Consider the following 27866-nt stretch of genomic DNA (forward strand, 5'->3'; position numbering starts at 1 on the left):
ACACATCAGGCCAGAAAACAATGGACAGAAATTTACAAAGTGATGCAAAGCAAAGGACTGAATCCAAGAATACTCTATCCAGCAAGGCTATCATTCAAACTTGAAGGGGAAAGAAGAAGCTTCACAGACAAAAAAAGGCTAAGGGAGTTTATCACCACCAAGCCAGCAATGCAAGGAATGCTAAAGGGACTGGTATAAAAATAAGAAATAAAAAGCTCAGAAAGAAAACAGCCACACAAAAACAGAAATGGCTACAAACAAGTACCTTTCAATAATAACTTTAAATGTAAACGGACTAAATGCTCCAACCAAAAGACATCGAGTGGCTGAATGGATAAAAAATCATGACCATACATTTGCTGTCTACAAGAGACCCACCTCATTAGAAGGGACTCACACAGACTGAAAGTGAAGGGATGGAAAAATATCTTTCAGGCAAATGGAAATGAAAAGAAAGCTGGGGTAGCAATACGTATATCGGACAAAATAGACCTCAAAGTGAAGGCCATAACAAGAGATAAGGAAGGCCACTTCATAATATTAAAGGGATCAATACAACAAGAAGATATAACTCTGGTAAACATATATGCACCCAATGCAGGAGCACCCAAATACACAAAAAGAAAAGAAAATCATGCAGTATAAATTAAAATTATTAAAATTACAGTTTTAAATGGTCAACATGTGATCTGAGGTATGCCTGAAATTTATTCATATAGTCAGATCTTTTATATAAATATAAGTCAATAAAAATGGATATTAAAATATTTAATAAATACACAATGTGCTTGTGTCCTTTACATTCATCCAAGAGTATATGGCTTTTGACCAAATATGGTCAAAGTCCTAACAACAACAAAGCTCTCACATACTTCTACTGGCTCTTACTGAAAATTTGTCAATACAGAATTACACTTTTCAATTTTGACTTAGCAGATGGAACATGCCACACAATAAGATGCTCAGAACAAAGTCAGGAGAGGTAAGGATAGCAGTAAATAATTTGACTGCATGAAAATGCTAAAATGCCATGCAATTTCATGTTTTTATAGAGCTTTATTGAGACATAATTTATATACCATACAATCCACCCATTTAAAGTATACAATCCAATAGCCTTTGGTATGTTCACAGAGTTGTATAACCATCACCACAATTAATTTCAAAACATTTTCAGCACCCCAAAAAGAAACCCTGTGCCTATTAGCAGTTGCTTACCTTTCCTGGACAACTCTCCTTCCATCATCAGCCTAGGCAACCTTTAATCTACTTTTCTGTCACTATGGGCTTGCCTAATCTGGATATCCTATCTAATAAAAGCCTAATATGCTAAGTGTCTGGTTATCCAGTCATCCATTAAATCAATCGAAGCACAATATGTTAATGGTATGCTAAGACCGCTCAACTGCTCGCTGTGACATGCACTGACCACCAAGGGGCATACAGTCAACCAAGCGGTCGACCAGTCACTATGATGTGTACTGACCACCAGTGGGCAGATGCTACAACTGGTAGGTTAGCTTACTGCTGGGTTCGGGCCGATCAGGACTGAGACAGGCCGGACACACCCTGGAGCCCTCCCGCAGTCCCTCCCTGGCTGGTCAACCTCCCGTGTCCCTCCCCTGTCCCGATCATGCACCGGTGGGAGTCTCTTGGCCTGGCCTGCACCTTCTCACAATCTGGGACCCCTCGTGGGATGTCGGAGAGCTGGGTTCGGCCCAATGCCACAAGCCAGGCCAAGGGGCCCCACTGGTACACAAATTCGTGCACCAGGCCTCTAGTTTCATATAAATGGAATCATACAATATGTAGTGTTTTGTGACTGATTTCTTCCAATTAGTATAATGTGTTTAAGGTTTATTCATGCTGTAACACATATCAGTATTTCATCCCTCTTTATTGTCACATAACATTCTGTTATATTGATATACTAAATTTTATTTAATCATTCATCAGCTGATGGGCATTTAGGTTTTCTTACTTTTTGTCTATTATGAATAATGTTACTAAAATCATTCTTGTACAAGTTTTTCTTTGGGTATATGTTTCCCTCTATGTTCCATTTTGAATACTCCTTTCTTAAAGATATATAAAAATATTTTATAAGTATTCCAATAGCTTTTCTCAGTGGTTACAATCATCAATAATATATAAGTAATGTTCACCATATAATATGCAATTCCAGTTCCTCTTCTATTTTACTGATTGACTTTAGTTGAAATTACTATCCATTAAAATAATTACCAGAGTTAAGTTTTAAGAGATGCAAAACCAGGAATTTTTCAAGAACTCTTATCTCCTGACTTCTATCAACTAAAACACAAAAGTATGAACCTATTAAGCAGCAAAACAAACACTAACATTTATTTTATTATAAATAGCTTTATTCATCTGAAGTTCTCCTTAAATTATTTTTTTTCTTCTAGGTCATGATGAATCTAAAAGGTAACAGATTCAGTCTAAACAATTCTAATGCAAAATTTGAATGTACTCACAAAGTAAAACTTCTCAACTCATAGAAGTTCTTTTTTGTTAACATTATTTACAAATGGAGACACAAAACTATAGTAATAATGTAATAAGCAGAATTCTAACATGCCCCCCATGATTTCCAACCCTGATATTCACATCTTTGTGAAATTCCCTCCCCTTGACTGTGGGCAGGACCTGCAACTGCTTCTAACCAAAAGAATATATCAAAAATGAAGGAATGTAACTTGTATAGTATGTTATGTTATGTTATGTTATGTTATGTTATGTTATGTTATGTTATGTTATGTTGTTATGTTATGTTATGTTATGTTATGTTTGTTACATTGTGTTATGTTGTTATGTTGTTATGTGGCAAAGGTGAAGAATTTTCTTTACATGCAATTAAAATCCTTAATTAATAGAATGTCAATCAAAAGAGATCCCAGCACCTATTCAAGTGTACATTGAAGACATTGTTTACATGTACTTGCATGAGGACAAAATCCAAAAATAGATAAATAAATAAATAAATGCTTGAATTTATAAATAACTACCCATTGTGTAGATGTTAACCATTCTTCAGAGTCAAACTGAAGACCCTACCAAGCACAGTAACTTCATTCAGAACCTAATTGGTAACCCTTCTAATATAGTGAACATTTATTGCAAAATTGCCTATGATCTATGCATGATGGAGAATATAAAGTGAACAAAATGGGTTCCCAGCCTTCAGCAGCTTAGCATTTACTGGCAGACCCCAAAGTATACATATAATTATAGTAAATGACATATAAGCTATAAGAAACATGAAAACAAAGAACATTATAGAGCAAATAAATTAGATATAAATAATGAGTAAAATGGAACCATACAAATCAACCATGAAACAGATTTCTGATGTCACTATGTAAGGGAAAGGGCTCATATTTATCACCTACTGTGTGCCAAGTACTCCACTAGATTCATCACATATAGTGTCTTATTTAATTTTCACAATCCTGTAATGTGGAGTTATGTCTTTATTATATAAATAAGAATATTTCTAATCAGAGACATTAAATAACTAGACTAAAATGGAGAGGGGAATATCAGGATTTATACTTAGATCTCTATGACTCTATAAATACTGCTTTTTGTAAGTATTTAATGAAATAAATCTTTACATTTTATATATTTTTCAAAGCATTTTCAATATTTTAGCTTATACTAAAACAGCCCTGTAAGATAATAGTATAATTATTATTATTTCCACTTTATAGCTATAGAAACTACCATTCAGAAGTTTACTGACCATGCTTAGTGAATGAGGATTAAACCCTGGTTTGGAAGAGCCAAGGACAGAATTTGGAGAGGAGGAACAAAAAGTTTAAAAAAAAAAAATCTGTATCTCTGACCACAGCTATCTTCTAACAGTGATACAATGATGAAATCCTACTTTCTACAACCAAGGATTTGGTTACTTCCATCAGTCACAAATTATCTCTATTCATATAGTCTGTGCTGGGCTTTCTTTTTTGTTATCCTGAAAAAAGACGCAATTTACAAACACAATGTCACCTGAAAGACCTATTGCCATATTCCTTTGCCTTTGTTATTCTTTATGCCTCTCCAGCTTTCTACAAAAATGACACACAAGCCCTGGCCGGTTTGGCTCACTGGATAGAGAGTCGGCCGGGGAGTTAAGGAGTCCCAGGTTCGATTCCAGTCGGGGGCATGTGCCTTGGTTGCGGGCACATCCCCAGTGGGGAATGTGCAGGAGGCAGCTGATCGATGCTTCTCTCTCATCGATGTTTCTAACTCTCTATCCCTCTCCCTTCCTCTCTGTAAAAAATCAATAAAAATATATTTTTTTAAAAAATGACACACAAATTCTCTAATGACTGCCCCAATTTCTCTAATCCTCTTGGTTTTTCATATGTTTTTGCTAATTTTTGCACTATCTATAGCTGTTTCAAACATTTCTCCTTCCTATCAGCTACACATTTTTCCTCAGACCTCTAACACCATTATCTTCTCCTTTTTCCCTATAAAGATTCAGACTGTTCCATTATAGCAGTGCCTGGTTCTGAAAGCCCTCCTCAGATCTCTAGGAATCATATTATCTGTAATATAGGATTTAAATGGTTTTTTTAATATTTCAATATTTTTTCTGAAGAAAAATAAGCCAAAAAAGGCAAATATTTTGTTAATTAAAAATAAATTGATTTTAAAATGTTTAAAATGGTAAATATATTTGTGATGCCAAACTATCTACTAACTAAGCTTTTATCAAATTACTATCACTTGCTAGTCTTTTCCTTGTACGCCCTACTTGGTTCACAACTCATTGGTCCCACTGCAAGTGCATAATGTGCAGAGGTACTATGACTGAGACAATTTCAACAATGTCAGAAACACTTCCTGCACAGAATGCTTCTCACTGATCGCCTCTGCCCTCAAATCATCAGTAGAATCACTTCTACTGGTGAAGACGAGTGTTGTAATCACATAAAATCCTATTAAAACCTAAATATATGGTAACCATGTGACCCAGGTCAGGGAACAGGGGAGCACATGCTTGGCAATGAACAAAGTTATATTTAGAGATACTCTCCCTAAGAGCTAATGAACAGGATTCTCTCAAAGACCAACTAAGGAAATATTGACTATACTCTTATTGCTCTTATACCTTTTCTTTAAAAAAAGTAAAATAAATTGTAAAATTATTTCTTTAAAATTTTTAAACCTTAAATCTACCTTTTATGGTAGTTTATCATGACTTTGACATTTTAGTTACAATGTACGTGGATGGTTGCTGTCAAAGGAAGATGTAAAATCCAATTTTGCACCTTGGGTAAGAACTAACCTTTTAAATCTTTTTATTAAATATAATCAAATTACTATAGTGCTATTTTCTGACACAACATTACTTCATTTTATTTCAAATCTACTTCAAATGTTGAAACAGGTGTTACAAATTTCATTTCTATCAGCATGGCCATTGATATGCTCACACATGCTTTGCCTTAAAAGTTCATTTCTTACAGAAATAAAGATTTCTGTAAAGTTTTAAATTTATGTAACATTAGATCTCAATTTGGACTAATAAACAAGCAGCAAAAATAGCCATGGGACTCGCTTTTAATTGTCAATATAGAATACAATTTTAATTCTGTGTCCATGTTTTCCCACAAACAGCCACCTAGAGATAGACTTTAATTTATTAATTTATTAATTTATTTATTTATTTATTTATTTTTAGAGATAGACTTTACTTTCAATGCAAATAGGCATTGTATAGGGACTTGTACTGCTGGTAATGGTGGACTAGGCATTTCAGACCAACCTCCCACTAATAACTCCAAGGGCCTTTATAAAAATTTTTAAAATCAAGATGAACTCTAAGTAACATCTTTCTAAAAGCATAGATGAACTAATGAAACAGTAAATAATTACAGGACAAAAATAGACTGAAAATCAGACAGATGAATAAAGATTAGAATTGCTGCTCTAAGCTGGTTTGATCTGGTTGAGAGGCTAAACCTATTTCTGACAGCCTCTTGGAATTAGAGAGCAAAATTTGGAAGACCAGTGGTTGAGATTGAGATGTCAAAAGACTGTAACCTCGTTGTAAGGAAAACTGGCAGTAAAGCCACCTTCACATTGACTTCTGTCATGCACTGAATTATCTGAATGTCACAGAAAATCTCACACATTGAAATCAGATGAAGATGACCCAGAATCACTGGCTCTCTGGATGCCTGGCAGTAGCAGAGAGAAAAAAATCATCTCAGACGATTATAACATCATGCTAAACTTTAAATTATTTCTATTAATAATTTTACAACAATCTGCAACACCTGACCAAACGTAACCAGAGAAAAGAGAAGCTACAATAACATAAATAAGAGCCCCCATAAATAATAGACAACAGAAACGGTCTCATCAGTTCCCCATGGAAAAGAATTATCAGAGACAATGTTTGTTTGTTTTTTTAAAAAAAAAAAGTGCATTTACTACAGTTATGGCAATTAAAGTCAAACCTAAATTTTCAAGGAACTAAAACTATTAAAAGTAACATTGCCTATTTATGAAAGAATCAACTAGATAGAACTAAATATGGAACTAAAACCTATCATGACTGAAACTAAGACATCAATGGATGAAAAATAGCTCAAAATTATCTTGAAAAAAATGTTAAAGAGTCAATCTACAGAAAATACTGCAGGAAGAGTAAGAGATATCAAAGATATTGTGAGATGGTTCAACTTAAATAGAATTGGAATTCCAGAGGACAAGAGATAAAAATTGAAAGAGGCAATATTTGAAAATATAATTACTAAGAATTTCCCAAAACTAATGAAAATCATCAAGTCACATTTCAAAAGTCCCAAACAGACTTTAAATAAGAAAAAAAGATCAACCAACTGAGAAGATTATATTCCTGGCAAAAGAATTTCTAAGATATGTTGAGACCAGAAAAACAAGATAGACAATACTAAGAGTTGGTTTTTCAAAAAATGTAAACAAAATTGACAAACCTTTAGCTAGCTTAAGGAAAAAAGAGAGAAGACAAAGTCAGAAATGAAAACAGAGACATTACAACTACTACTACAGAAATACTTAGGATCATAAGAAACTATTCCAACAATAATATGCCAACTAATTTGATAACCTGGAAGAAATGTAAAAGTAAGCTGAAGAGAGTGACTATCTCCTAAATTAACAAGTCAGTTAACATCTGAAACCACCTATTGCTTGCAGGTAAAGAAAAAAAATAAATTATGGCATGAGGCCCCCATAAATAGAAAATAGCCATGTTATTAACAAGTTAAAAAAACCTTTGTAATATAATTGAAATTAATGTATCGATGTTAATTTACTAGTTTTGACAAATATACAATGTATGATTACTATTAAGGCATCTGAGTGAAGGATATACTGGAACTCTGTACCTTTGCATCTTTTCTGAAAATCTCAATTTATACTAAAATAAAAAGGTTAGTTTTGTTTAAAGTTATTTCGTTTGAAATAGTAAAGTCAAAAATCTGTCTCATAGCACTATAAAAGAAAAGTCTTGTTAGGTTAAAGATCAAATTTTTTTTAAATATTATATATATATATATATATATATATATATATACATACATACATACAAGAAGATATTATTATGAACTTGAGTAACATACAAAAAGCAAAAATTGACAAATGAAAAGATTAATAAATTTGACATCACAATGAAACATTTCTATAGAAATAATACTACAAATAAACAAGAAAAAAACTTAAAAATAAAATTTGTAATGTATTTTATGGACAAATATTACAATCTACAAGAATTTGAACTCGATAAGAATCTACAGAAAAATAGAAAGAATTTTTTAAGTGGAAAAACAGTATGAAAATACAATTCACAGAAGAGGAAATGGACAATAAACCTTAAAATATATTATAAGGAAATGCAAATTTTATTAATATTTTGAATATTTTTATCTATGTAATATATTTGTAAAAGAGTATGGTAAAAAGGTGTCATAGGCTACATAAAAATTAGGTCAGCCAATCTGGAGGGTAATTACCCATAAGCATCTCTGTACCTACTACAAAGAACATATATAATTTTTTATAAAAGGAAAAAATTTTGAAATCAACTTAAATGCCAACAGAAAATGAGGTAGGTCAATCATCCCATAGGAATAAATCTCTAAAACGTATTGCTTTAAAAAGCAGTTTATGAAGCAACTGTATGATGCCATTTTTGAAAACACCTACAATGTCATGCATTATCTATGAGTGTCTGCCAGCTCTGAAAGCATACTCACCAAACTGAAATAGGTTAATCCTGCAAAGAATAGAGGGGGGAGGAACTCAGAATCAATTGAAACCTAAGCTTTTGTATTTTTTACAAGTAAATTAACATTAATTGTTTAATATATTTAATTGATTTTTTTTACAGAGAGGAAGGAGGAGGAATAGAGAGTTAGAAACATCAATGAGAGAGAAACATCATCAGCTGCCTCCTGCATACCCCCTACTGGGGATGTGCCCGCAACCCAGGTACATGCCCTTGACTAGAATCAAACCTGGGACCCTTCAGTCCACAAGCCGACACTCTATCCACTGAGCCAAACCAGTTAGGGCTTAACATTTTTAAAGCTTTAGTAATTTCTTATTTTTAAGAACATTTTAGTCCTACTTACCAATTATTAGAGTCTGAGCAATAACAATACTCTGATAAATATCTCAGTCATTCTTTCAAAGTTTTAACCAAGGAAGCATCAAGTTTATATGCGAAATAAAATCAGTTGAGCCAAATCCTTAGCACTCAGTATATCTTCAATAAATATCTGAATAAATAAGTGTATGAGTGAGCAAGTAGCACATAAAATACCTGTTTGGGAAAGTACAGTTGCACCCTCACCTAAGGAAATTATAAGGGAACTCTGCCATTTCACAGAGTAATAGAAAAATGTTGATCAAATTAAGATTTAAGACATCTGAATGCTAGTCTTGATTTTACCACTAGCTTAGTGCATGATGTTCAAATATCCAACTGAGCTGAATTTATTGATCATATTTTCTGGAAAATAATGTTGCCTAACCTACTTACCTTCATAGAGATAGGGGAGCAAGAGGCAGAAATGAGGACATACATATAATAATACTTTGAAAAATGCATGGATGCTGTACTAGTAAAAGAACTTTTGAAAAGTTCTGAAAAGCCAGTCATCATGGTGTTTAATTGGGTTGGTATCATTGCTCTTTCCCAAGTACTATTAGTGAAGAACAGGACCATGACACTAGATCCACCAATTTAACCCAAACTGCCTGGTCTTTATGATATCAGGATGATGGAAATAAGTTTTATGATGTATAAAATATAGAAACAGAAATTACTTGTATTCAAATTTTTAAAAAACTAAATCTTGAAAACAGTTTGAAAGGAAATTACTATAAATTTCAATCCTATCACACTAATACTTTCATTTTTAGCTCAATCAACCTAGGCTTCCCTTTTCTATCTAACGGGAACACTTTAGATAACTAATCACATTCTCAGCATTTTAAAAAGGTACATTGCTCTTTGTTTTCACTGGCCCCATAAACTCTGTTGTGCTTGCATCTTTTTGCCAGTAGTTCTTTTCATAGATAAATTAATTTATGCATTTATTCTAAGTTGACGTTGAAGTAAATTTCAAATTTTGGTAGCTGTCTATACTAGTTTATAAATACAAATTATTTTTGTAGTAAATATTCTAAAATATTGATCAAACACATCAAAAAGTTACTTTTATTACAGTCATGTACATAAAAATGAGACTTGTGCATTGATGTGGGCATGTCATCCTGATTATCAATTAATATTTCAAATTCTTCATAGTTTAATCACCTCTAATCTGGACATGAAAATAAATATGTTTCTTCACAATTGCCCTGTCAATTAAAATATCTGAAATTAGTTTGTTCAATTCTTTGAAGAATTACAACACTATTAAACATGATAGGCATGTAAAGGTTTCTAACTTCTTGGTTACAAGGATATTTAAGGAACCACCAAGTTTCAAAGTTAAATCAGGGTAATTTTATTCCTCCAAATGAAAAAACAACCACAATGAATTTTTCTAACAGTCTTAAATTAAGAAGACTCTGCATAATCATTCCAGAAAAAAAGAAAGTTGATTTTTAAAAAGCCTTTTCTAAAATCTCTGAGTGCAAAAGATGTGTAACCACTAAAAGAATAGTACCTATTCTATAATTGTGAATTATTGAGGAAAAAGTTAGAAATTATGTTGTCAGAAAATCCTTGTTACCTAAGACAATGAAACTTTCAGAAACAATACATATTTGAAAAGTAGGCTAAAGGATGGATTTCAAAAAATGAGAAATGCTTTTATATCATAAGTAGCTTGACTTTTGTCACTATATCAAAGATGAAAATATCTGTGGCATTGGTTATATCTAATTTTGAAGCAGCTAGTTAATTTACAAGGGAGAAGTCACTTTCTAGTTTAAATTTTAGAGAATTGTCAGTAGTGAAGATTATAAAATATTACATTTACTTATTTAAACATTTGAAAATATGTCCTCAAATCTCCTGATTCTTGCATAAAACTTCCAAATCAGTTAATGGTCTGTACAAGGAAGAATTTGAACTCTAAAATATAGCTATAAAGATTTACACATTATGGAGTTAGAGTGTGAAAATTATTAATTTAGCCTGATGCTTTCTACTTCATAATGTCAAATATGTCCTATATATGTGTAATGCACAATTCAAACTGGTAGAAACAAGTCAAAGAGAAATTTTTGCATTGTTTTATTTTTAGCATCCTAAGAGTCAATTGGTTTAAAGGAATTACTAAACAAATATTAACTGCTCAAATTGAAAGCATCACAAAGAAATGTAGCTAGGCTTTAATAGGATTAAGCCAAGAGATCTAAACAGAATACTCTAAATTTTCATTATGAGCCATAACCGTACTTTATTTTTATGCATCACTACCCTAAATTCTGGATGCGATTCTTATGAAAACTTAATCAATGTATCTGTTTAGCTGCTTTACAAATTGATAACAGAATCACATGGACTTTTTGAAAGTAGTTTTATAGTCCATGAAATTTAAAAAGCTTCTGTTAAACTTTTTTTATAATTTGATTTAATTCATAGAACAGTCATGTGCATTAATAGAGGTTGTCTGTATTGAGTTATCACCTTTTCCTTAGACTATTTCCTTTCCCTCACCCATATGTAAATGTTTACTAATATTAAAGGGAGTTTAATATATAATTCAGGTGGACAGAAATGAACAAGATTTAAGAAGTTTCCATACACATTCTCAGCATTTGATAAAAGTTCGTTGCTCTTTATTTTGACTGGCTCTCAGGTTTATATAAAATTCCTTTACTTGGTTTTCTATTTGAATGTTCAGCCAACACTAAATTCTTTGAGAATATTACATTTTTTAAAATTTTAGCTTCTTGAAAATGTAACAAAATCCAAACAATATTAGTACAGTGTGTTTTCTTGTGCAGGCTTTATCCAAAATAATCAAAGGTGAACTCTTGTCTCTTTATTCACGTAATATTAAACCACTGCCATGGCTTATCAGGAGGAATATGTAATTAGAAAGTGAGACCAATATAAAATTATCACTAATCCACTATTGAAAGGCTGGGGAACAAAATGAGAATTATATGTTGTCTTCCCTATGCACTTCTATTAATTTTTTATATTAATAAGCAATATATATTAGTTTGGGGCAAATATTATTACAAGAGGATGTATAGTATAAAAATATTAGTGGTATATACTCAATTTTTTAATAAAATTTATATTAAAGTCCATAGTCATAGGAGCATATAAAACCAAGAGAGAGAAAGTTACTGGGAATTCTGAAAATTCTTCTTACACCTGGATACAGATAAAGTTAGATGGTCACAAATGGCCTGATAGGTAATCTTTTTCTATTTCCTTTTTAAAGAGAATGTACAGATTAATATAGGATACCCATTTGTTCTGTGTTTTCTTAGAATTTTATTTGCCTATTTGGCATCCATTTATTTTCGGGCCAGTTATAGTACTATATTTTTTTTTATTTTCTGTATTGCTGGTGTTCTAGCATTTGAGGCCTTACAGACCCAGGGAGAGACTGAGCCTACCAAAGCGAGCTAAATCCTAAACATGATTAACAACTTTCCCACAAACATGCCTTTGACATGCAAATTTCACATCTATTTCTATCATGTTAAACCTAGGATGTAGTTTGAAGTATGTAGAAATAAGAATGTAACTTAATTTCCAAAATAGCTACGTGTCCTAGCATCATTTATTTACTAATTTATATTTACCAGATTATTTTGCAGTGTCTATTACAATCATATTATCACAAACACACACACACACACACACACACACACACATAATTTCCCTTGATATAGCTATCAATACTTGATCAATTGACATAACAATTTCAACCATATATTTTGATTAATATTGACATATTTTATATAAAAGTATTCCTACATTGTTGTTTTTATGTTTTTTAGCTCACTTTTTTTACAGTAGACCTCCACAGCTTATTTATTTTGCATAACTGAAACTTTGTGCCCTTTGACCAACACTCCATATCCTCTTCTCTCCAACCCCTAGCAACTCCTCTACTCTTTGCTCCTATGTGTTTGGCTATTCTAGATTTCACATGTAAGTGAGATCATGCAGGATTTGTCCTTCTGTGCCTGGTTTATTTCACATAGGGTAATGTCCTTCTCAATTACTTCTGATTATTAAATTATTAATCCTGAAAATCAAATAGTCTCTAACTCTCTCATGCCTAATCACTTATCATGAAGCGTTAAATGAATTAACATCCATCCATTTTTATCTTATTTTAACCTACTGTCATTTCAAATTGTAGTCCATAAAGTCCCAAAATATTTAGGAAATAAATTTCGTTTGCTAAGTTTGTTTTTTCTTTGAGGAATGGTTGACAGGGTGGACAATATTGTTTTCTTCATCATCTCCTATGTCTCCTCTTGTGGCTGCATGTAGCTCACCATCTCATTAAAGAACACAGAACAACACTGAAGCTATTACATTAAAAAGGTAATCTGAATTCTCTTTGAGTTTTATTTATTTGCACTGATCTTCTCCCTTTATCATGGATCATCTGCATAAAGACATCATGATCAAAGCAGTGCAAGACGTTTCTTAAGCCCATAATTGGAACATTTTACTATGCCTCCCATGTGGGTAGAATCCTTGACGCATTCCTTAAAAGACGGTCAAACTACATTTTTACCTCTCTGCTCTTACCCAGTAGAGATATGAATAATGTAAACAAATTATTAACACTTCAGATCCATTAAATCAAATGAACCATTCAAATATTGTTTGTATTCAATTGCATTTTGACAAACACTCTTACTTGTAAATATGCATGTACTTTTTAAAATAAACGTAAATGTGTATTTGTACATTCTTGAAACAAAATCATCAAATTATTGTTTTATGGAACAATCTGAGATTAAATAAACTTTGAAGTCTTTCTACTCCCTCTTCAGGGCATTTTTCTGAACCAAGTAAAACATTAAGAAAGTATATTTTTTTCCAAGAAAAACTGATTCTAATGTCAAAAGTTTCAATGTAATCTGAAAGTTAAGTGATAGAATTCATTCTAAAATATTTGGTCTATTTGAAATCAAGAGAGCTATTGAGCTAAATAGATATTTTGCACTGAGATATAGTAATATCCTAGGGAATCAAAGATATAAGCCCCCTTTTTGTCCTATGCCAGATCATGCAACCATCTCCAAAGAAATCAGTTGAGATGAGAAAGACTAGGAATACTGAATTATATAGCTAAGAGATAAGGTGAAGGTAAGTATACGGAAAGAAATGGAATAATGTTTTTAAGTCATTAAAGGGAACAAGTGAAATTATAAGCGACTAAAGTAATTTTGTAAAAGGTCGATCTTTTTAAAGCTGGGTTCAAGGCTGACTCAGTATGTTTTAAGTGAATACACAGTGATTAAAATTTCCTGAATTATAAGAAAAGCTTCATGGATTTTTAAACGGACAAAGTCAATATTAAGTTCACCATTTCTGCATGTTTGTTCTTTTACAATGATTTGGCAAAATATTATATTACCTTACTTTACAGAAACAGTCTTTACTGGAGATTCCAAGTCCTTTTATTACACTGGCACTAGTAGCTACACAGCTCCTAATGTCAGGCTAAGAGGCTTAATGTTCAGGATTTGTTGCTGTTTATCTTTTATGACAACCATTTTCAATGGGTATTTATGGTAAAGACATAAAAAGAAAGTACTAACTTACAATGTAAAGATAAATGTAAAACGATTATTGTTACTAAATTATTTGATTTACAATAGGTTAATCCTAATCTCAGTTCTAAAAACTATTTTGTCAAATCACATAAAGATTAAAAAATTATTAAAACAGAGAATTATGAGCAGGGTCCAAATGATCAAGTTTTCTTTAAGTAACAACATATAGGAAGGCCTAGAAATTTTATTTTTGTCAAGTTTGTCATCTATCGGGATCTTCAGGTACTTCTTCAACATGGTTTTAATCACTTGGAAGGTCCTGGATGGTTCAAATAATAATGATAGTCTCTTCTCTTTTTTTATTGTTTTATTGCTTACAGTATTACAAAGGGTATTACATACGTGTCCTTTTTTTTCCCCGCCCTTGACAATCCCCTGGCCTCCCCTACCCCCCAGTGTCTTATGTCCATTGGTTATGCTTATATGCATGCATACAAGTCCTTCGGTTGACCTCTTACCCACCTCCCTCCTGCCCCACAACCCTCCCTGGCCTTCCCGCTGCAGTTTGACAATCAGTTTGAGGCAGCTCTGCCTCTGTAATAGTCTATTCTTAAGAAGTAACACAGATGAAAGTACAATACATAAGAACCATCTTAATACAAAAAAATAAAATCTGAGTGTCTATATCCACTCCATCATAGACTAATAATGTATAGTAAGTCTGAGGGAAAAGATAAGACTCTGAAACATCTCTTAAATGGATCCCTCTCAACTTAATTTTTAAAAATATATATGTGGGTTTTGCCCTAGCCGGGTTGGCTCAATGGATAGAGCATCGGCCTGGGGACTGAAGGGTCCCAGGTTCAATTCTGGTCAAGGCACATGCCTAGGTTGCAGGCTCAATCCCCAGTAGGGGGCATGCAATAGGCAGCCAATCAACAATTCTCTCTCATCATTGGTGTTTATATTTCTCTCTCCCTTTTCCTTCCTCTCCAAAATCAATAAAAATATACTTTAAAACATATATATATGGTTTTTAAGGAAGTAGAGAAACCATTTAATTCATTCAAAGAAGAATGAAATTTTCCTGGCTAAAATAGTGTCTAGTACAGATCTGTATTGATGGGGCCAAGGGCTAGAGGTTCATACCTTCATTGTATAACAGAACCATGTATAAAAGAGTTAAGTTAGTAACTGTCCTAAGAGATGAGAGATAAGCAGCATTTAAGTAATACCTTCAGTAAAGTGAACAAGAGAAATGTTTCAAATAGTTCAACATTTCTTCTGAATTGTAATTTAAAAAAAATAAACTACTTCATAGAACAACACTAATAGCAAACAAAGTTGAAAATGGAAAACAAAAGAAAGCATTAGTAAAATGTTTACAAGGCCAATTGTCAAAGTTTTCAAATACTGGTGAAGCATCTAGTGGAAGTGAAAACTGGTTATATAATATCTCTGGCAGGAATTTTGGCAATATTTATAAATAGCCTCAAAAATTAGCATAGTGGGTCCTTGAAGAAATAACTGATTCTGGGGCTGAGGCAGGGAAAATACAAGATAATGCTGGAAAATCTTGTGGTGCCAAGTACTAAGGAAATGCTCAAAAGTAAATGGGCACATATTGAAAAGATGAGAGCTAGTTGAAGGAGTTCCTAAGGTCCAAAGATGAAATCATATGAGCAACAAAATAAATACTGAGATATTGGAGTATGGTCCATATAGTAAAATAAATATCTTTGAGTCCATACTAAAATAAGCAATTGAATGAATAAGTAAATAAATGGAGAACTAACAGCTCTCCCCTACCAAAAAAATCTAATTTCTAATTACAGGAAAAATGAGAGAAATAGAAAAGCACCAAACACTGCAGTAACACATAGGTAATAAGCAGAAATATTCACTGCTGAATGCTAAAATTAGTTTGAGGAGAAAAAGGATATTTGCATAGTCTTAACATATCTCCCCCAAGATATTATTACAAAAGGGAAATGTTTAACTTTAGAGTGGAAAACTCAGCAGACACCTCCATAGTCAAGGGTAACATCCCCAGAAATAGGCATTATCTATCCCATAATATGATGCACTTGGAAGAGAACATCACTTCAGTGGTATGCTTGACAAAAAATGCATAACCTCAATCTAACGATGAGAACCTCAGGCAAACAAAAATTAAGAGACAGTCTACAAAAAAAAAAAAAAAACTAACCTAACTTGTACATTTCAAATAAATGTGTCATGTCATGAAAGATAAAGAAAGATTGAGTAACCCACAAATTGGAAATGATTAAAAAGACATGATATCTAAACAAGAAATGGAACCCTGGAACAGAAAAGGGACATTAGTGGAAAAACTGGTGATATTGCAATAAATACTGTAGTTTAATGAATAGAATTATACCAGTGTTAATTTCCTAGTTTAGCTAATGAACTATGTGAGATGTTAACATTATGGCAAGGTACATAAGAATCACCTAGAGAGTTTCTTCCACTGCTTCACCGGTATTTGAAAACTTTGACAATTGGTCTTGTAAACATTTTAGGGAACACATTTTTATGTTAAAATCTAATCCTTGGGTATGTGCTGGGGGGAGAGGTCAATGGGGCAGGGAGAGGTCAATGGGGGGAAAGGGAGACATAATACTTTCAACAATAAAAAATTTAAATTAATAAAAGGGGGAAAACAAATCCTCAATGTGATGATATTAGAAGGTGGATTATTTGGGAGGTGATTGGGCCTTTTATAAGGTGATAGTGCCCTTATAAAAGAGGCCCCAGAGAGCTCCCTTTTCACTCTGATCTGTGAGAACACAGCAGAAAGATGGCCATCTATAAACAAGGAAGGGGCTCACACCAGACACCAAATCTGCCACTCTTTGATCTTGGACTTTCTAGTTTCCAGAACTGTGCAAAATCCATGTGTGTTGTTAATAAACTACCCACTCTGTGATATTTTGTTATAACTATCCAAATGAACAAAGGAAATTAGTCATCATGAAAATCACAACAGCATGCCACTTCACACTCATTGGAATGACTACCCAGAAAGACAGACAATATTGAGTGTTGGCAATAACGTGGAGAAACCAAAACACTTATATTACTTGTGCTGCTGATACATGTAAAACAGCACATATACAGTAAAACGACACAATCTCATTGGAAAAGAGCCTGGCAATTTCTTTAAACATTAAATATAAACTTACTATGTGATACAGCAATTCCGCTTGTAGTACTCTACCAAGAGAAAGGTAAATAGACATATCCATGGAGACATATACATGAGAATTTATAGCAGCATTGTTTGTAATAGCTAAACGTTAGAAACTATGTACTATGTAATATGTTCCAGCAATACAAATGACAAATTTCTGACACACATCGCAACATGGATGGACCGCAAAACATTTCACTTTAAGTGAAAGAAGCCAGGTACAAAATACTTCCCATTTATAATTTCATTTATATGAAATGTTCAGAAAAGGCAAAGTTATAGAGACAAAAAGCAAATTAGTAGAAAGAACATCCATCATCAGGGTTGGAATTGAGTGTTAACATTAAATGGGCTGGAGAAAACCTTGGGGGCAATGAAATGTTCTAAAGGAGATTGTAGTGATGGTTGCACAGCTCTGTAAATTTCCTGAACAGGAGAATTTTATGATATGTAAACCATTATGTATGTATGTATTATATGTAAAAAAAAAAATTGGACATCATAAGATCCTGGCAGAAACATATTATAAAAATCAGTATAAAATAGTTAATTGATGGTTTTCTTTGGAGTTTGATTTGCCATAAAGTAATATAACACCTTATGAAGCTAGACCAACAAAGACCTTAAAACAATGTTGGCAACACATCGTAAGTTTTAATTTTTCTTCTTAGAAATTTTGCTGCACTGGTATTCCTTATGTTAAAGTATATCAAGAGAAAATTCAGAAAGATGATTTGGACAAATCAAAATGACAATGAGTTACCATCTTACACCTGTCAGAATGGCTATCATCAACAAACAACAATTGCTGGCGAGGATGTGGAGAAAAAGGCACCCTCGTGCACTGCTGGTGGGAATGCAAACTGGTGTAGCCCCTGTAGAAAACAGTATGGATTTTCCTCAAAAAATTAAAAATGGAACTCCCATTTGACCCCGTAATCCCAACTCTAGGACTATATCCCAAGAAAACAGAAATACCAATCAGAAAGAATATATGCACTCCTATGTTCATAGCAGCACAATTTACCATAACTAAGATTTGGAAAGAGGCTAAGTGCCCATCAGCATATGAGTGGATTACTAGTAAAAAGCTGTGGTATATCTACACAATGGAATACTATGCTGCTATAAAAAAAAAAAAAAAGAACTCTTACCATTTACAACAGCATGGATAGACCTGGAGAGCATTATGCTAACAGAAATAAGCCAGTCAGAGAAAGGTAAGTATCACACGATCTCACTCATTTGTGGAATATAATGTACATAAACTGATGAACAAAAATAGATCCAGAGACACAGAAGCTTTGAACAGACCATCGAACCGAAGAGGGAAGGCAGCGGAGAGTGGGGGGAGGTGTGTAAGAGATCAACCAAAGCACATGTATGCATGCATATGAGCATAACCAATGGACACAGACAGTAGGAGGGAGGGCTTGTGTTGGGGAAGGGAAGGCAGGAGAAGCCAGGGAGAGGTTAGAGAGGTAAAAGGAGACATATGTAATACTTTCAACAATAAAGAATTTTTTAAAAAGATGATTTGGAGAAGAAATACCAATGTGATTCAAGTTAAAGAGTTATCTTCATTTAATGTAGATATTATATCCCATATACCCTCGCAAGTCAGCTTTGAAGATATATTCCAAAAGATCTGAGGTCTGCAAATAGATTGCCAAAACACTGACCAATCTCAGAAAATAAATTTTGTGGTAAAGACTATCTTGGGGGTGGGGGGGAAAGAGAGAGAGAGAGAGAGATTTTTAATTTTCATGAATATTTTCTTTCCTTTTTTATTTATATAAATCTGACTGATATAGAAGACTACTTACTAAAACCAAGATGGCAGCATAGGTAAACACCTGAAATTGCTGCCTTGCACAACCACTTCAAAAATACAACTAAAAGACAAAATGGACATCATCCAGAACCACAGGAAGGCTGGCTGAGTGGAAATTCTACAACTAGAAGGAAAGAGAAAAGCACACTGAGACTCAGAGGAGGTGCAGAAGTAAAGTGCAGAGGTACAGAGGCGCACGTGGAAAGGGATGGCAACTGAGGACACGGTTGTCATTTTCAATTGGGCGGGAGACACAAGCTTCCGACTGCTCTGAACTCCAGTTCTGGGCAAGTCTCTGGAGAACCAGACTCATACGGGGAGAAACTGGACTGTCTGGCAGCAGGCAGAACTCCAGGGCGGCTTTCTCTCAGAGGTGTTGGAGCGATTACCGGGACACTGAGACCCAGGGCCTCTTAGGGCAGGGCTGAAGATCAGCCATAGCTGTTTGCTCCACCCTGCTGATTCCCTGAGACCCCACCACACCCAAGCTGTGCGCAGAGGCTTTTGCATATGAATGACCTGGCCCTCTGCAATCTAAAATTACCTAACAAACTGCAGCTGGGTCAGAGAGACCCAGAACATCCAAAAGAAGGCCGAAGGCCCCACAGCAGCTTGCATTGCTTCACAGCTGGGCCTCATCTGGGCACCTCCAAACCCCAAACAAAGAAGAGGAATCTGCACATCTCTCTATACCTCTTGCTGGGTAGCCTCAGGCAGAGGCTAAATTAGCACCTCCTTAGAGATCCAGGAACCAGTGTACCCAGTGGTCAGAGAGGGACCATCCAGATAACAACTCCTCAGATACATAAGGGACACACTCAGGGGGCAGACTCAGTGAGCACCAAAGCCCCACTGAAGCAAGTCTTGCCCCAGAAGGGTGTCTCCAGCACAGAAGTTCTCCCACCGTAGACACAGCTGATTCTCACAGCCAATTGGCCTGGAGGTCAATTCCTCCCAGTGATACTTAGAACAATCAAGGCTTAACTACAACAAGACTGTTCACAAAGCCCACAAAGGAGTGCACCAAGAGTGTCCAACTCAGGTAATTGGGGAGGCTGAGCCACTGGGCCCTATAGGACACCTAGCACACAAAGCCACTCTACCAATACAGGAAAGCATAAAAAATGCGGAGACAAAAAAACAGGTCACAAATGACAGAAATGGAGGAAAGCAAACTACTGGATATAGAGTTCAAAACCATAGTTGTAAGGTTTTTCAAGAATTTTCTAGAAACTGCCAATAAATTTAGTGAGACCCTCAAGAAATCCAGTGAGCCCTCGAGATGAAAAAGGACCAACTAGAAATTAAGTATACACTGACTGAAATAAAGAATATTATACAGAGATCCAACAGCAGACTTGAAGATCGCAAGAATCAAGTCAAAGATTTGAAATACAAAGAAGCAAAAAACATCCAACCAGAAAAACAAAAAGAAAAAACAATTCAAAAATATGAAGATAGTGTAAGGAGCCTCTGGGACAATTTCAAGGGTACCAACATCCAAATTATAGGGGTGCCAGAAGAAGAGAGAGAGCAAGATATTGAAAACCTATTTGAATAAATAATGACAGAAAACTTCCCCTACCTGGTCAAAGAAATAGACTTACAAGTCCAGGAAGCACAGAGAACCCCAAACAAAAGGAATGCAAAGAGGACCACACCAAGACACATCATAATTAAAATGCCAAGAGCAAAAGACAAAGAGAGAATCTTAAAAGCAGCAAGAGAAAAACAATTAGTTACCTACAAGGGAGTACCCATAATATTGTCAGCTGATTTCTCAATAGAAACTATGCAGGCCAGAAGGGAGTGGCAAGAAATATTCAAAGTGATGAATAGTAAGAACCTACAACCAAGATTACTTTATCCAGCAAAGCTATCATTCAGAATAGAAGGTCAGATAAAGAGCTTCAGCCAAGGCCGGTTTGGCTCAGTGGATAGAGCGTCGGCCTGCGGACTAAAGGGTCCAGGGTTCAATTCCGGTCAAGGGCATGTACCTGGGTTGCGGGCACTTCCCCATTGGGGGATGTGCAGGAGGCAGCTGATCGATGTTTCTCTCTCATCGATGTTTCTGACTCTCTATCCCTCTCCCTTCCTCTCTGTAAAAAATCAATAAAATATATTTAAAAAAAAAAAAAAAGAGCTTCACAGATAAGAAAAAGCTAAAGGATTTCATCACCACCAAACCAGTATTATATGAAATGTTGAAAGGTATCCTTTAAGAAGAGGAAGAAGAAGAAAAAGGTAAAGATACAAATTATGAACAACAAATACACATCTATCAACAAGTGAATCTAAAAATCAAGTGAATAAATAATCTGATGAACAGAATAAACTGGTGAATATAATAGAATCAGGGGCACAGAAAGGGAGTGGACTGACAATTTTCAGGGGGAAAGGCGTATGGAGGTGCGGGAAAAGACTGGACAAAAATTGTACACCTATGGATGAGGACAGTGGGGGGAGGGTAGGGGTAGAGGGGGGGCGGGAACCAGGTGTAGGGGAGCTATGGGGAGAAAAAAGAGGAACAACTGTAATAATCTGAACAATAAAGATTTAATTTTAAAAAAAAAGACTACTTACAACTTCCTCCCTGTTAATAATAATGGTTAAACAGTAACTTACTTTTATTTGCAATTTTATTTAGATCTAATTCACCATTTTGCAGCATACAATTCTGTGGTTTTTAGTGTACTCACAGTTTTCTACAACCATCACCATTATCTAATTCCAAACATTTTCATCACTCCAAAAAGAAACCCCGTAGCTATTAGCAGCCTTCCCTACACCCCAGGCCCTGGCAACCACTAATCTACTTTAGTCTCTAAGGTTTTACCTATTCAGACATTTCATATAAATGGAATCATGCAATATGTGGCCTGCAATGCCTTACATTTTATAGCACCTTGTTTCATAGTGCTTTGATTTTTGAAGAGTTAGATGTGAAAGCCAATTTTGGATTCTTTTTATTTTTAATTGACTTACATTAAAAAGAGCAAAGTCAATTAGATATAATATTTTCAAACCCTGGCTCAATACTCATTAGCTATGTGAACCTGGGTAACTTATTCAACCCTCTAAGCCTTATTTTTTATCTATAAGACTGGATAATCATGAAGACTAGAGATGTTTGTGTTTAGCATGATCCTAAGATAATATCTACTAATAATTCACAAAGATTATCTAATTACTATAATAATTTCAATTTGATATTCAGCTGTTTATGATAGAATAGGGATTATACAACAGTGGAAAGAATGAACTCAGAATCAAGAGATTTGAACTCTAGGCCAAGCTCTGCCATTAGCTAGCATAAATGGCATGCCTTAAATACAGTCCTTATCTCTCAGTTTCATTGTTTGTAAATTAAGGATTTCATCTAAAATCTGGTTTCCAATTGATCTCTACAGTTCTCTGACCAAAACATACATGATTCCACAAGATGGATGCATTATACACTAGTTATTCCCTCTTCCTAAATAAGAACACACCCCAAGGAATACCTGTGACAAATCTTTTAAGGGGGAGAATATATTAGAACTTTAACTTACAGCTATATTACCTAAAAGTAAATACCACTTCACTAATATTTACTATATAGATTGAAAGTGTATCTTCGCAGAAAGCCAAATAATTAAGTCATGTGTCCCATGTGGCAAAGCGAGTGGTAATTTCTCTGCACAGGATTGAGAGTAGCACCCACATTTCTCCATTCACTTGTAGCATCATGCAATGCTCTATAGTCTATCTATGTCCAGTTTAACTTCTGAAGCAACCATCATTCTAAGGTTAGAAGAAAAAAAATGATACATTGGAAGTGTCATTATTTTTTTTACCACGCTCTCTGACTCTATTTGAGTTTAGAACTTGGCCTAGATATTTTTTACCCCTCTCTCATATACTATCCCACTTCCTCACCTGACTTCAATATTTTCATCAAGAATTTAATATTGTAGGCTTTATGTTCTACCACTCATTACCAACCTTAGCATCCTATACACATATTTTATTTCTATAGTCACTCACCATTGTAAAGTAACAATTCAAGTCATGAAAGTGGAAATGAGAATTGATTTCTTTGGCTTCCATGTGTACATTTTACTTCCATGTGTAATGAGTATGTTTTCTTCAAATGCAAACTATATCTGAATTATAATTTAAGTAAAATATAAATACCAATATTACTTAGCCAATCTATGTGCTCTTTTTGTTACTTTGACATTTTAATCCCATTTTCCTTTCCCTGATTTACTAACATAGAAGATTTTCAAAACTGTTTTTCACAAATAAAATAATAAATAGGGTATTTGGAAATCTGGAATTAGCATGTTAAAAGGTGCTCAATTCCACCAGCTACCCTATACTATCACATTACCTTTTAAAAATTGTCTTTACTTTATTTCCATACCTCAGGACAGCTTTATGAGTAAGTTCCACTTAAAATGAGTTCCTTTTAGAACATCAGAATTTTAGAATACATCCAACATGGACCCACTACATAGCACCTAAGATTAAATGGCAGGAGATAGAAATATTTTTTATAAAAATATCCTCCTAAAAGCCTCTTCCATGGCCTGGTAATTTAAAATTGCCATATTACTCTTAAAAGCAAATTCAACACTGAATGTCAACAGAAAATTTGAAGTCATATGCAATATCCTAAATTCCTGGCTTCATATTTTTAAATGATTAAAACCATTATTACTGAAATGATGTCAGCATCATGATTGTCACATATACTCCCCACATGTACCCATCTCAAAGAGCTTATAAGAGTGATGAAATATTTGAGAAGAAAACAGCAGTCTCTCAAGAAGTTAAATTGAGCCCTCTCTCTGGACTAGCTAGACTATGAGATGCATGTGGTCAGAGTTTTGTCCGTCTTGTTCTTTGCTGTATCCCCAGCATCAAGAACATATTTGACCAACAGTAGGCATTTAATAAGTGAATAATTGTTTGGAACATGGCTTGTTGTAATAGCTTCGAACAGAACAGTTGGGTACTATTGAAGCCAGCCTATACTCGGCCTCCATGAGCTGAATCTCCTAACCCTAAGGGTGGCTGGGGCCTACACAATGCAGCGAAGCCTTGTCCGCAAAAGAAAATTATCAGCCTAAAGAAGAGCTGAGAGAAAAGGAAAACATATCAGGGTCTCCTTAAGAGGCGACTCTTAAGAGGTACTTTATATATACTAAACGAAGGTAAACCTTGGGGGCTTAAAAAGAATCTTTTCCTCCCTTTCACTGGAATCAAAATTCATACATTCACTCATTTGTCTTGTGATTTTTCTTTCTCTCTGACTTCTCCATCTACCTATGTCTGGCTGCTCTGTCCCAGATCTAATCTAGGTTTTCTTATGCCCTTCTGATTAGCGTTCCCGCCACACTACAGACTCCGCAGCTATAACTAAAACCCCACTTCCACCTCCACTGCACAGCGCTTTCCGGTGTTCCTTCTCCCCACTTTTCCTTCTTGGGACAGAGCACTGACCAGCCACCTTCCATAAGACCTGAAACCTGGAACTCATCTCAATGTCTCTATTTCCATCAATAATAACAGCAGCTTTTACTGAGTACTTACTACTACTAAATGTCAGGTACTGGACATAGGTTATTTCATTTACTCACCACAAAACCCAAGAGATGTGTATCATTCCCTTCCCATTTTTCAGTTGAAGAAACTAAGGCTTATCACTTTACCACAATCACACAGCAGAGTAACAGCAATGCTGGGACCTGGAGACTATGTTTTTAAATACTATGCCATATTACCTCTCACATAATCATTTGCAACTTTTCTAAAACAGAACCCAAAGTTATTTCTCTCTTTTGCTTCCAAGCATAAAACTCCAGTCCAGAATCTGATTACAATAAGCCTGGTTAATAATGTCATGTTGAAAAAAAAAACACTGCTTTTGTTCTGAACCAGCTTTAGAAGACCTATATTCTAGTCCTGGCTTCATCCCTATGTGAACTTAGACATATTATTCAAACTCCCTGTTCCTTCATTTCTCATCTTTAAGATTAAGATAATAAAATCTGCTTTAACATGTTTTCAAAACTAAAAAAAAAATCTACAAAAGTATTTGGGGAAGTTGAAAATATTATACAAATACAAGCGGGCCAATAATTCAGCATCCTTTCTATCTTCTCAGGCTTATTTTTCTTAAAATGAATTGCTAATATGATCCTTTCTTGTCATTAAACTATGTAACTTCTATTCTGGGCATTATCCACATAAAATGCAAACTTTTGACTCTTCAAAAATTCCATTAACTTATTACAGACCTTCTTTTCTAAACAGACTTGTATTTTCTATGCTCTTTTAAGCCACAGATTATACATCTAGCACATAATAACATTCCCTTCTAAATTTCTCATTTGCTCCAAAATCCCTCAACCAGTCCCCAAAATTGACAACTCACACGCCACATTAAAGTGACTTCAGATCACTTTTCTAGGGCAATTCCCAAGCCCCTTCCCCTAAAACAGGGTTTTTTCCCTGTGTCTTAATCTTCCCTAATTCCCCATCCCCCAGTTCCTATGATGAGCTCCTCAGTCATCTAGGAAACAATAATTCTCTGATAGTCTTGACACCCTTTACTCTCAGTACCCACAGAATCCTAATTTATGTGTCTACTCAAGTTTGGAAAGACAGACAAACCTTTTACTCTCATTTTGTAAAATAACCCCTCTCTGATCTGCAAAGGAATGTCTCTACTTTTAAGCAGCCAGACTAACTGGCATGCTTTCCTCTCCTCCCTTCCACACCCCCCTGCCCTACACACACACACACACACACACACACACACACACACACACACACACACTGTCCCTGCCCTTTAATTAGGCTCCATTCTTATGGTGACTCCTGATTCTTCCCATCTCCCTGCTTCCTCCCTGCCCAAATCTGGCATCCTGAGGAGAACTGAGCATGCTCAATGGCCAAAGTTGATTCCGGGATGCAAACTGGAATCTTTAGCAGATTTTGAGACAGCAGGAGAGGTAAGGCCCTAAAATACAGTGGCCCTGAATTTGCCCACTCCCCATGGAGGTATTATTTGGTTTAAAGATGTATTCAAATCCTGGGAATAGACTTGGAAATGGACAGCTTGCTGCCATTCCCTACTCTGCTAGGTGGGTCACTGACCTGAGTAGCTGAGAGCTGAGAACAACCTGGTTTGGTGCAGGGAGGAGATGTCTGCTATTCTGAGCTGTGACAGCTCTGATAGATGGCTGGAAGCTTTCATTTGGCATCTCTGTTGCATCAAGAAAATACCGTTGGGCTTATTTTCCTTTTTTTTTCCCTTGAATACAGTAACATCAGCTGCTCCAGGATGAGAAAGAAGATGCTGCCTGAGGATCTACAAAGTCTGTGAGCCAGCCAGAGAGATTTGTGCAGAAGATAGATAAATCAACTACTTACCAAGAATTAGGTCGAGGGAGGAGGCTCAAAGACCCAGCGATAAACAGGCTATTTCCAAATGAGAATTCAGGAACCCTTCAGATATTCAAATCTGGATTATATACCTGTTCCCCAAAATGCATACCTTCTTTGTATGTAAACCATGATACATTTCCCTTTGAGAGAGACTGAGAGAAAACACACACACACACACACACACACACACACACACACACACACGGAACGTGATCCTTCTGTTCGCCTTTCCCCTGGTTGCTGCAGAGACTAAATCTCTAAGCTGCAACAGCAGCCGATTCACTTACCTCCCTGTGAGGGGTATGAGGCATGAGGAGGAAATTTACCACGGATAAATATGATAAAAGGGGGCTTTTTTGCAGGGGCTTGAAACATCACTGCACAGCCTGAGACACTGAGATAGGCAGTAACAGACAGGGAAAGCCACACAGCTGCCCCTGCTGCTAAAACTAGCCATCCCTTCAAACAGCAGAAAACACAAGACATTTCATCACCATAGTGCATCCATATTGAGAAGGAGGGAGGGGGGGATCATGTGTTTTTGCGTTATGCATTTCAGTCACCCAAAATGGGAGGAGACCCCTGTCCTTATGTCGTGGGAGCTATCCACCACCCCAAAAGTACACTCGCTGCACCTAGCTAGCAGACCGCTTGCCTGACAGGTTCTGCAGCAAACGCCAGTTAAAGCTACATCACAGCAGGTTGTCTCTTACCGTAGGCAGCAGCGGCTCCATTTGGGCTCCCTGGTCTTTAATCTCCATGTTTTGTAATGCCTCCGGAATAAGCACCTTTCTCTGCAGTGGCTTCGGTGTCTTACACTCAGCCCGGCACTCGCTCTGCTTAGTATTCGGATCAGGTAGCTCTGAGGCAGGAGGCAATTGCACACTCCAACTCACCAGAGTCACATGGCTCCTACTCACTCGGGCTGCTGGCCAGGTTTTGCACTGAATGCCTTGGATCCCTGGGCCAGTAAGAGAGATCTCTCAAACCCTGTATCACTGCCCACACCTGGCTACTGGTATAATACCAGCCTGCAATGCTGCAAGTCTAATGAATCTCACCTAAGATGCTAACTTCTTATATAAACGAGTCTAAGGTGGACTCCAACAGCTCAGCCAGATTTTGACACTTTGAGGCAAT

At 35.4% G+C, this 27866-nt stretch overlaps 1 protein-coding gene across 1 annotated transcript in view; it reads right to left on the reverse strand.

The window, feature by feature from the left end:
* Window positions 1-27666, reverse strand: part of SLC4A10 (solute carrier family 4 member 10) — a 239894-nt gene extending 212228 nt beyond the window's left edge. The window contains exon 1 of the mRNA XM_081095919.1: window positions 27440-27666. Coding sequence (XP_080952045.1) covers window positions 27440-27487 — 48 coding nt within the window. The 5' untranslated portion in view covers window positions 27488-27666. The remainder of the gene's footprint in view (window positions 1-27439) is intronic.
* Window positions 27667-27866: the final 200 nt, after the last annotated feature.

Source organism: Myotis nattereri (genome assembly GCF_964212035.1).
Source record: "Myotis nattereri genome assembly, chromosome: 7".
NCBI lineage: Eukaryota > Metazoa > Chordata > Mammalia > Chiroptera > Vespertilionidae > Myotis > Myotis nattereri.